The sequence below is a fragment of the Poromitra crassiceps genome (genome assembly GCF_964638095.1).
Source record: "Poromitra crassiceps genome assembly, chromosome: 12".
Lineage (NCBI taxonomy): Eukaryota > Metazoa > Chordata > Actinopteri > Beryciformes > Melamphaidae > Poromitra > Poromitra crassiceps.
This window is the reverse complement of record NC_139632.1, coordinates 18,018,661-18,030,065: the sequence shown is the minus strand read 5'-3', so window position 1 is coordinate 18,030,065 and position 11,405 is coordinate 18,018,661. Positions and strand designations below refer to the sequence as shown.

General features: G+C 52.0%; 1 protein-coding gene across 1 annotated transcript in view; it reads right to left on the bottom strand.

Moving 5' to 3' along the window:
• Nucleotides 1–5,137: 5,137 nt before the first annotated feature.
• The window catches only part of unc13a (unc-13 homolog A (C. elegans)), a gene marked incomplete at both ends in the record, with an annotated part of 46,386 nt that continues 40,118 nt past the window's right edge, over nucleotides 5,138–11,405 (bottom strand). Inside the window, 4 exons of the mRNA XM_083647241.1 lie at nucleotides 5,138–5,426; nucleotides 5,652–5,811; nucleotides 6,978–7,070; nucleotides 10,850–10,906. Coding sequence (XP_083503367.1) covers nucleotides 5,138–5,426; nucleotides 5,652–5,811; nucleotides 6,978–7,070; nucleotides 10,850–10,906 — 599 coding nt within the window. The remainder of the gene's footprint in view (nucleotides 5,427–5,651; nucleotides 5,812–6,977; nucleotides 7,071–10,849; nucleotides 10,907–11,405) is intronic.

Sequence of the window (11,405 nt, the reverse complement as noted above, 5' to 3'; positions counted from 1 at the left end):
TACAGTAGGGACCAGTTGCGTCCGCGCTCTGGGCTAACTGTGAAGGGTGTGCATTAGCCGGTGTGGTGGTGTTCCTAACTGGTGCCACCATGATGGATAATGCACATTATTGCACATCCTGTGAGGCTCCTCTGCAGCCAGAGGATGGCCATGATCTCTGCCCCGCGTGCCTTGGCCCTGTGCACCTGAGGGAGGCACTGTCGGACAATCCATGCATGAACTGCAGCAACATGCCTAGGGCAGTTAGGGCGGTCAGACTGGCAGAGCTGGAACACCCAATGGGCGAAGGTGACATCCCCCCATCGGGCCAAGTGTCTCCGCTCCAACGTAGGAGCTCTAAGCGTCTGGCTGAGGCCGCTGCGGTTGGACCCTCCAAGAAAAAGACGAAGTCTGACCGCAGTGGGCTGTCATCAAAGGTGGATCAGCTGTCCGCTGAGCTGGCCCAGATGAGGTCCATGTTCATGGCTCACCAGCCTGGTGGCCCTTCAGAGGAGGCTGAGGTGCCCACTCCTCAAATGCCGGCGCTTGCCCCAGAGGAGGATACACTCTCCCTGGCAGCTTCTGCGACTCACTTTCGTGATTATGGGGAAGACTCATTGGATGGGGTCTCCCGGGCATCAGGGCCTGGCTCCCATTCCTCCGCTCACAGTTCACTGGCTGAGACGGAGGACCACCCCATGCGTACGGTCATGCGCAGGGCGCTAGATCACCTACGCATGGATATACCGCAGCAGGCGGAATCGGCTCCCGCAAGCGCCTTCTTCAGGCGCAGGCCAGCCTCCACTGCCTTTGAGGTCCCTCACTCAGTGGACTACATGAGGGAGTTGCAGGCCTGTTGGAGGGACACTGGAGCTTGCTCCCGTCTCTCTGCTGATGGTCGAACCCTGGCAGCCATGCACGACACGGCAAGAGTTGGCCTGGATCACATGCCAGCTATGGAGCCTGCCATCGCATCCCTCATTGTTTCCCCAGATGAGGCTCTGTGAAGGGATGCTAGGTGCCCCCGACCCCAGTGTCGGATGACTGACAACCTTCTCACAAGGGCTTATGGTGCGGGAGCTCGGGCCGGTCGTATAGGCAACTCCCTGTCACACCTCATGCTCGCCCTCTCTGCTTCACTACAGGAGGGCAATGTGAATGCTGACTCCGTGGCCTTCTGTGATGCGTCACTGGAGGCGTTTGGCCTTATGTCCAGGGAAATTGGACGGATGATGTCCGTCCTGGTCCAAACTCGTCGCCAAGTCTGGCTTTCACAGTCTAATTTGACTGAGGCGTCGAGGAGGACTCTCCGTAGCCTCCCAGTGGAGCCAGGAGAGATGTTCGGGTCAGCGGCACAGGAAGCGCTGGAACGAACCATCCAGGCTGGGCAGACCAGGCAGCAGCTGGCAGGTCTTCGCCGTATGCCTCCGCCCACCAGGCCCAGGGGCCCCTCGGCTGCTCCCCGAGCCCGCTTTCCACCACCAGCGCACATCAGTAGCCGTCGTGAACCTCAGCAGTACACGCAGAGCCGGGGCCGTGACTTTCGGCCCTCCAATCGGCCTCGGGCCCCGGATCCTGTTCGTCCCCCCTTCAGGGCCCCTAGGGGCCGGGGGGGCGGACATCGAAGCCACGGGGCCGGCTGTCGGATATTTTTTCCATCAGCAGCTCAGGTACTGGGCTGCTCATGCTTCAGACCCGTGGGTGGTTGCCACCTTAACCCACGGGTACAAGCTTCAATTGCGACGCCGGTCCCCAACATCCAGCCGGGTCAAAATTACCATCATAAACGACCCGGTGAAAGCCATAGCCTTAGACCAGGAGTTGGCTGCCCTCCTGGCCAAGGGCGCCATCGAGGCTGTAGACCCTCTGTCGCACCCCAGGGGGTTCTACTCGACATACTTCCTCGTGCCGAAAAAGACTGGCGGGTTTCGTCCAGTCTTGGACCTGAGGGGACTCAACAAGTTCATGAAGGTCATGCCCTTCCATATGTTGACCACGGCAGACGTTCTGCAAACTGTAGCCCGTGGAGAGTGGTTCACATCCATAGACTTGAAAGACGCTTATTTTCATGTCCCCATTGCCCATCAACACCGGCAGTTTCTGCGCTTTGCCTATCGAGGCCACCATTGGCAGTTCAGGGTGCTGCCATTCGGGCTCTCTCTCTCCCCACGGGTGTTCACGAGATGTGTGGCAGCGGCGCTTGCACCTCTGCAGTCTCAGGGCATGAAGGTCCTTCCGTACCTAGACGACTGGCTGGTCTGCGCACCATCCCGAGCTCAAGTGGCCCAAGATACAGGGTGCCTCCTGTCCCACGTGTCCCACCTAGGACTCAAGGTAAATATGGAAAAGAGTTGTCTAGAACCATCTCAGACCACAACCTTCATTGGGTTAGCATTAACACTGTTACTATGACAGCCTGTCCGTCCCCACACCGTGTGGACGACATCCTACGCCTTCTTCCCTTGTTCCAAAGGGGAAGACTGTTGCCCTATGTCACGTTTCTTCGGCTCTTGGGCAAACTGACATCCATCGCAGCTGTTGTTCCGCTGGGCTTGCTGTCGCTGCGCCCCCTGCAGAGGTGGCTGAACGGCTTCCGCTTGGACGCCAAGCGGCACAGACACAGAAAGGTCAGAGTGGCACAGCAGTGTCTCCTCGCCCTAGCCCCGTGGAGGGACGGGGCCTATATGGCAAGGGGGGTCCCTATGGGCTCCATCCCGTCCCGCAGGGAGACTGTCACCACAGATGCCTGATGGGGTGCAGTGTGGCAGAGCAGGACGGCTCGCGGGCAGTGGTCTGGGGAAGACCGCGCCGGACACATCAATGTGCTGGAGCTGCGAGCAGTGCACCTAGCTCTCAAGAACTTCCTGCCATACCTGAGAGGCAGGCACGTCCTCATTCGGTCAGACAACACCTCGACCGTCTATCATATAAACCATCAGGGTGGAACCAAGTCTGCACGGCTGCTGCAAGTGTCAAGGGACCTCCTGACATGGGCGCCCCCCCGCCTGATCAGCCTACGGGCAATATATCTACCGGGAGAGCAGAACCACTTGGCAGACTTCCTCTCCCGTCAAAAGCCTCCATCAGGGGAGTGGTGCCTCAACCCAGAGGTGGTGCACACAGTCTGGAGCTGCTTCGGCAGAGCAGAGGTGGACCTCTTCGCCTCAGAGGTGTCGACTCACTGCCCTCTATGGTTCTCCTTAGCGGAGACAACCAGCCCTCTGGGCCAGGATGCACTGGCTCATCCTTGGCCAGAGGGTCTTCTATATGCCTTCCCACCGCTTCCTCTGATTCGGCTAGTACTTCAGAGAGTTCTTCAGGAGGGGCACAGGATTCTGTTGGTGGCCCCCTTCTGGCCAGGGAGGACATGGTTCCCTTTGCTGCACAGACTCTGTCGCAGCGCTCCATGGCGCCTCCCCGACAGGAGAGATCTCCTGTCCCAACTGGAAGGTCAGATCTGGCATCCCAATCCCCAACGCCTCCAGCTGTGCGTTTGGCTGCTGGAGGGCCCGAACCACTACTCAGCAGCTGTGTAGACCCTGTCAGGCATACTATAATGAATGCAAGGGCGCCATCCACTCGTCTGCAGTACGACAACAGATGGAAGCTGTTTTACAACTGGTGTATGGGTCGGAGCGAGGACCCAGTACATTGTTCTGTGCCTACTGTCCTTGAGTTCCTGCAGTCCCTCCTGGACAAAGGCCGGTCTCCTGCTACTCTGAAGGTGTACGTAGCGGCAATATCGTGTCGACATGCCAGAGTCGACAATGGCACAGTGGGGAGCCACAGTCTGGTGTCCCTCTTCCTGAAGGGGGCTCAGAGGTTGCATCCTCCAAGAGCCCCGAGAATCCCAGCATGGGATCTTCCCCTGGTGCTGGATGCTCTATGCAGGCCTCCCTTTGAGCCCTTGGCACAGGCGGAGCTAAAGTGGGTGTCATGCAAGACTGCATTCCTCCTGGCAATTACCTCAGCAAAGCGGGTCAGTGAGCTGCACGCCCTGTCTGTCAGTGTCTCATGTCTGAGGTGGAACTCAGATGGCTCGGGGGTCACTCTGTGGCCAAACACAGCATTCCTCCCTAAGGTGCTGTCGTACTCACACCTCAACCAGCCAATACGGCTTGCACGATTTGACCCCCCACCAGGAGAGAGGGGGGACAAGCGGGAACTGCTGTGCCCAGTGCGGGCCCTAAGAGCCTATATTACAGCTACCATGTGCATTCGACAGTCAGAACAGCTCTTCCTCTGTTATGGTGGCCCTAACAAAGGTTGCGCTCTCTCCAAACAGCATCTGTCCCACTGGATTGTGGACGCTATCAGCTATGCCTATGGGGCGAGTAACCGCCTCCTGCCATCCGGCGTGAGGGGCCATTCTACCAGGAGTGTCTCCACATCATGGGCTGCCCTGAGAGGGGTATCTCTGGGGGACATATGTGCTGCTGCCTCATGGGCGTCACCAGACACTTTCTCCAGGTTCTACCGGGTGAATGTTGCCACTCCCCATCCACTGGGCGTGGTCCTGGTGCCAGAATCCTCTGATTCTACTCATTGAGGTGGGTACTCAGGATTCCTCGTGACTTCGCTGGTATAAGTCATTCAGTGCTTAAGCACCGCCTCTGGCGGTCAGCAGGGATGAAATAGAACGAAAGTTACGTATGTAACTACGGTTCTATGAATCCCGAATGACCGCCAGAGCGCTCTGTCACTCAGAATCCTCGTGTGCTCGCGAGAAGTTTCTGTAGGAAATGATCCCTGATGACACCGGAAGATATAACCTCTGTCCGGTCATCCAGGGGGTCACAGGTGACATTGTTGGTATACATACTTGAACTGCGCATGCGCGAAGGGGAATATTCAGTGCTTAAGCACCGCCTCTGGCGGTCATTCGGGATTCATAGAACCGTAGTTACATACGTAACTTTCGATTTATGCATCTATAGGATGATTGGTCATATCTATAACGGTAAAGACATTGGTGCTTTCAAAGACAACTAGAGTGATGTTTGTTGTGCACGATGTCCTTTTCAGTGAAATGGATGTATTTACAGTACTGGATGTGTGGCAAATGTCTCATCTGTGCTTAGAACATCGGGGCAGCGGTGCTCTGGGCGATGTCTGAGCCCAGTTTCAGCCATGGCCCGCTTCACCCTCTCTTTGCCTCTTAGCTGCGGCCCTCCTCCGCAGAGCGCTGGTCGGACTTGAGCTTGACGAATTCCTTGGCCACGTCGTCGTTGTTGCGCTGGGAGAGGATGCGCAGGACGGTGAGGCCCGTCTCGTCCATGTGGATGCGCTTGCCCAGCGGCAGCCAGCAGGCGGCGCTGCCTCTGGAGGCCATGTCCTTCAGCTGCATGACGGCCATGCCCACGGTGCGGTCCTCGCGGGCGAAGCAGTAGTCCTTCACGCACACCTGGAGCTCATAGCACTCAGGACCCACCTCGCTGCTCAGGGTGCTGCAGGGAGAAACGGCTTCAGAGTCAATCTGACTTTGAAACACAGCTGATGGATTTCAAAACTCTGATCAAGGCAGAGCACCTCCATATTGTAACATAGTGCATAGTGTGTCCAACCAGTGGTCCAAACCAACGATCAGCACCATTATGACCGTCTGTTGTCATCACAGAATCACACATATTTAATTTGAATACATTACTGGCAGGGCTTGAGTCTCTACTCACAAAGTGAAGGTTTCGTTGTATTTGGGAGCCCAGCTGTTGTTCTTAGATTTGGTGGCATATTTCCTCTTCTTGTCACTGAGATGCGGCCCAATAATATAGACCTCCACAAAGGGTCGGAATATCCCCTGCGTCTGCCACCTCAGGTCATTGGCAGCCACCACTGGCAGAGAGAGAGAGAGAGAGAGAGACACACACACAGAGACAGACAGAGACAGAGAAAGAGACAGAGAGAGAGAGAGAGGGATTGGAAATAAAAGGAAAGAGAGTGGGAAGGAGAGAAAGAGAGCAAAATACTGGCTTTCCCTCAGGCCACATATCAGCTTCTTGCTAAGATATTGAAGCTGAAATTGGGATTGTATTTTAAGACCAAGTCATAAATCTCTTTGGCAGCTAAAAAGCAACGGGTCACAGCCACTTGTATGCCAGTACTTAATCATGGCAATGTAATACTTTTTTTTGTGTGGTTATCTCTCCCTAAGGTGAGAATTATAATTAGGCAAAAATGTGTTTTCATCGTCTCCTTCTTCATGGCAATTATTTAAAGCAGCTACGAGCAAGATTTCCGATTGTTATTAAACAGTCCAAATGTAATATTGATGCATCACATCTTACCTATAATAGTAGCTGAGAGTTGCTCTCTTGATGATTATAGAGTATGTGTCTGTCTTCCGGCGGGCCGGATAGACCAGGAAGTGAAACGAAACGGTTTACGGCAGCTGCCTGCCTTCAACCGTTTCGCTCTGCCTAGCAACAGACCATAAACAAGGAAAACGCCAAGCTCGCTACATCCAGGGGCTTGCTACTCTCGCGAACATCTCTCGTTATATTCTAACAGTCTGTTTGGAAGTCATTTTGTTATTTTGTGGTTATGGCCGAAGTGGCTGCCGCAAACCGTTTCATTTCACTTCCTGATCTGCCCCGGCCACAGACAGACTAATCATCAAGACAACACTGGCCGATTCACTCGGGGTTCAAACGAGACTACTCGGCGTTGCTCTCATCTAATATTAGAGGTAAGATGTGATGCATCGATATTAAATTTAGACTGTTTAATAACAATCAAAAATCTTGCTCGTAGCTGCTTTAAAGTAGAAAGACTGGCTCATTAAGGCGCTATATCGTTCAATGCATGTCTCCACTGTGACTCTGTTTTGCTTTCTGTTCATTCCCTGTCTGCAACTTTTATATTTGTCTCAATGATGCTTTCTTGGCAAGGGCTCCGTTCAATAAAGTGATGCTTTATGTCAATGGGACAACCTGTTTCAAAAGGTTAAATCAATATAAAAAAAAGAAAGAAATACAACTTTGCTGAACATAAGATCATACCTTTTACTGTGACCTTGTGCTCTCCGGTGTTGGGGTGAGTGAAAATCTCCACATGGATGGACACCTCTCCCACAGCGTCGTCCACTCCGGAGCCTGGCAGGACAGACAGGGAGTGGGACAAGTTAGAGCCCTGCCATTTGGAGACATGGGTCCTCTTTGTACTCCTGTCGCAGGACAAACACCGACACCAGTCACAATGCCCTCTATTCCAAACGCTCCTCCTCTCATTCTGATGCAGAAACAAGGTTACTGATCAATTCCATCTGTTTCCTAAATTATACATTGAAATGGATTTGTCCACAACCCTATGCACATTTGATAGAATATTGACGATACAAATATTGCCTCTTACTGAAACAAGCATTGCGTAAGACTCAAAAGAAGGCATAGTGAGCTGTTGTACTGTACTGTGACTGGACAATCAGACAAAGCCGCTATGAGTGACACCTGTCAGGCCAATACAGGCAGCTTTAGCATTTCCTGCTACGCAGTATAACTGATGATCAATTGAAATATGTCTTCTCTGTCGTGTACGATCCCATCCTTTCAAATAGGCATTCTGCCCTGATTCTGCCCAATGGTGACACACTTACTGCAGTGGCTTTTGTACAAATGCTATTAGGTGCTCACTCATAGATACATGGTGTCTGTTGTCCCACAGGGGCATGTCTGTTAGGATGCAGGGTGGTTAGTAGGAGGCAGAGAGGAGACAGGAGAGAAGTTGAGAGGGTGATCGTCCTGGTTCCCCTCATATAGATCAGGTCAGAACATGCTCAGATGGGTCTATACAGGCGGACACATACCCATTCCTTGGTAAAGGCTTTTACTCAAGCATGGTGAGGAGGGGAGGGGGACAGGAAAGGTCACGGGAGCTTACTGAGAGAGGAAGCAGCTCAGCCTCTCACATCTGTCAGTGAAGGACCGCACCCCTGACGCACAACTCCCCAATTACAGTTATGCTGCGTGACAAGGCACACGTCTGGAGGACTCAACATTTTATTGATGATATTCACATGAACTTAATTTGATTATTTCAAATCAGTGGCTCGCTCATATCATTGTATCTTAGCTCCAGAAACCCAATGGATGTGAGTTGGTCCATGTGTGCACCCTCCACCTGAGATAGCTCAAACCCTGAACCTGGGCCCTAGCTCAGGGCAGGCCTTGGTCCTCTTGCTGGCCCCAGCAGGACTGTGTTGGGGAGAAGAGAGTGACATGCAGAAAGGACATGTCTAGATGGCTCCGCTCAGGTGCCCGCTCTTTTGTCTGGGAGGGAGGTGTCGACTGGCTAGTGTCTGAAAACAAGGTGGTACCAAATGGACGAATCTTTCCTCGTTATGCCGGTGTGGTTTTGTGATGCATTTGAACAAGTGGCTAAGGTCCACATTAAATTCCGGACGGATACGGTGACAGAAGGACATTAATTTTCTGTCTTTTAATTAGTGCCTTCACTGTCTTCATCTTTGTGGCAAAAACCAGCAGCCTGTGTGTGTGTGTGTGTGTGTGTGTGTGTGTGTGTGTGTGTGTGTGTGTGTGTGTGTGTGTGTGTGTGTGTGTGTGTTCAAACAGCCACCCACTAAGCAAGGTGTCTGTGGGAGTTGGACAGCAGAGTGTTGCTGGCATGCAGCTCTTTGCATCTCTCCCAGGGGCATTATTATGGGATGTTGGTCCCCTTGCCAATGGGACCTGGCCTTGTCTATTCTATGGAGGTCTTCCATGAAACATGAAAAATAAACTTTGCTGGCTCAGAGTGAGCACGACACTGCCAAGAATAAGCAAAGCTTTTTGTCTCTTCAATCGACATGACAATCAAAAGTGCATATTTTACTCCGCACTGCAAATCTCCATCAGAATAGGTATTAACTTGTAATGTGATTCTGCCAAAGCATTATCTTCAATTATTTTAATCGTACCCTATAATTATTTTTTAATGCAGTTCACATCCTATTTAACAGTATGTATGATCGAGAGTCCTACCCAATCATCACTAATCACAGTCAATTTCACTCACAGTCCATTTCATAAGCATAGATTCATCTGAGCTTTTGAGAGACTGTTCAATTCATCCTATAATGTGGCAGAAATGCTTATCCAGTGAGATCTGTTCAGTGGAAAGTGATTTACATCCGCGCTACAGCCAAGGACACCCGGCAGCTGGCGACACACTGAAGACACACTGTAATGTCTTCTATGAGCCTACCTCCTTGGCCTCCTTCTATGGAATAACACTTCTATTTGCTATGCAACACATTTCTACTACATCTATAGATCATCTCCATCTGAGGCGACTGTGTGATATCACTTGTCTCACACCAGATAAGATAACGTGATATGCTATGCCCTGAGACAGCAAGACTACAGCAAGGCAAGGTAAGCAAATACTGACTTGACTATGCATGCAGCATGCTGTGTGTGTGTGTGTGTGTGTGTGTGTGTGTGTGTGTGTGCGTGTGTGTGTGTGTGTGTGTGTGTGTGTGTGTGTGTGTGTGTGAGCGAGAGAGGGAGAGAGAGCCTAATCCTTTTGATACTGATCTACAGTGACAGACACCACAACCACATACCACATGACCCCAGGGACTGTTTCTGATTGGCTGAAACTGTAGCTCACTAGGGGGGGGGGGTGAGTTGAGGAGGGGGGAGCACCCTTTTTTGTGTATACGGTATGCGTGTATGAAAGAGCAGGCAAGGACAGGGAGCCCTCCCAGACAAACTGAGCCAAATGTCATCCCCATCGCCATCGCCATCTTCATCATGATCATACTCTTCTTCATCACTGCTCTAACATTTCAGGAGGGGGGAGTAACGTGGGTGAAAGGAATTCCTCCCAACGCAGAGACCTTGCTAGAGACCCCCGTGTTTGTCGATCTTAAAGATAGTCACACAGCCAGAGTGACTCACTCACTCACTCACTCACTCACTCACTCACATTACTCTGCTCAAGTCACTCTCTTGCCTCAACGTGAGACCCAGCCTGCTTCACCTGCCGAGTCTCAGACAAGGACCCGCAAGTTCCAGTGCAGGCTCCCTTTAAAAACGGCCCTACTTTTCCATACATGTAGCAACAGTACTTGCCTTAAAGCCACAGTTGTTGTCTGTCGAAACGGGCTATTTGTGTTCTTAAATATTGCATAGTTTTCAATACTGAGGGTTTTTTGCCCTGCCATGACATTGTCTCAAGTAACAATTGAAAGGGGGTTCGGCTTCACAGCGGGGAAACAGCACCCTCTCTGCTGTGGTGGAAACCTGGAATTACACAGCCGACGAACAGAAAAGACCGGCTCGGACAGGACAAAAGCCCCGTAAGCCCGCAGTGGATTTTACGTGGCGTTGTCTGAGACTCAGCCCATGCTAAGTTTCGCACAGGCAGGCACACACACACACACACACACACACACACACACACACACACACACACACACACACACACACACACACACAGTGCGCTTGGCCCACGGGCCTCTCTCCATGACATCATGCTGGATCTGGGTTCCTCCATACTCTTAAAGCATTTAGACTATTGTCTTGGTCTGATGTCCGCACCTCATGCTTTAGTGCCTGCTCATACATACATCATATGAAGTATGTATTCAGCGCAGTACCATACAGACATCAGTGTGGGTACATTACATGCATGAATGCAGAAAGTCTATATTCTCTTTGTTGTGGTGGATGTGGATGCATGTGTGTGTGTGTGTGTGTGTGTGTGTGTGTGTGTTTGGGGAGAGAGAGAAAGGGAGGACAGAGATCGTCTATTGGGATGAGTGTGAACAGGCAGGGTAGTATCAGGATGCACATGGAGGGTGGAGGGAGGTGGGCTTTGGTCTGGAGGCTCTCTGGGAGCCCCGGTGTCTGGAGCCCTGAGGTCCACATACCCTTCTCTGGGTACACATCCTCACTAGTGCTGAACCTCACCCCCTTCCCGCCGAACACTGGCCCACAGACGGGGCAGAGGGAGGGAGGAGACACAGAGAGAGAGGAGAGAGAGAGCAGGAGGAGAGACACACAGAACAATGAGGCGTGGCAGACATTGAGTTCACAATCACAGAGTTGAAAAGCAGACGTGACAGTTTTAAAATGTTGGGCCACAAAAGCTAGGAGAGATCCAGACAATACGCGGTCAGCTCTCCGGCACCGGCTTCATTGTCCCCTGTTTGTTCTGCCGTTCTGCAGCAGGACGGTTCAGCCACATACACAGCTCACACAGACACGCCACTGCTGCAAACATGTTCGTAGGTATTCTCCAAAAGCTGCACGGCATTTATGCTCATTACATTTTAAGTGATCTATATGGCATTTCTGCCAGCGGTGCTTAGGGACAGTGTGCCAGTACCGGTGCTCGCATAAAGATGATGGCCGTCTGATGGAAAGGGGGAGGGACAGAGCGACAGACTCAAAGAGCGAGAGAAAAGGAAGGGGCGCATGTTTCTT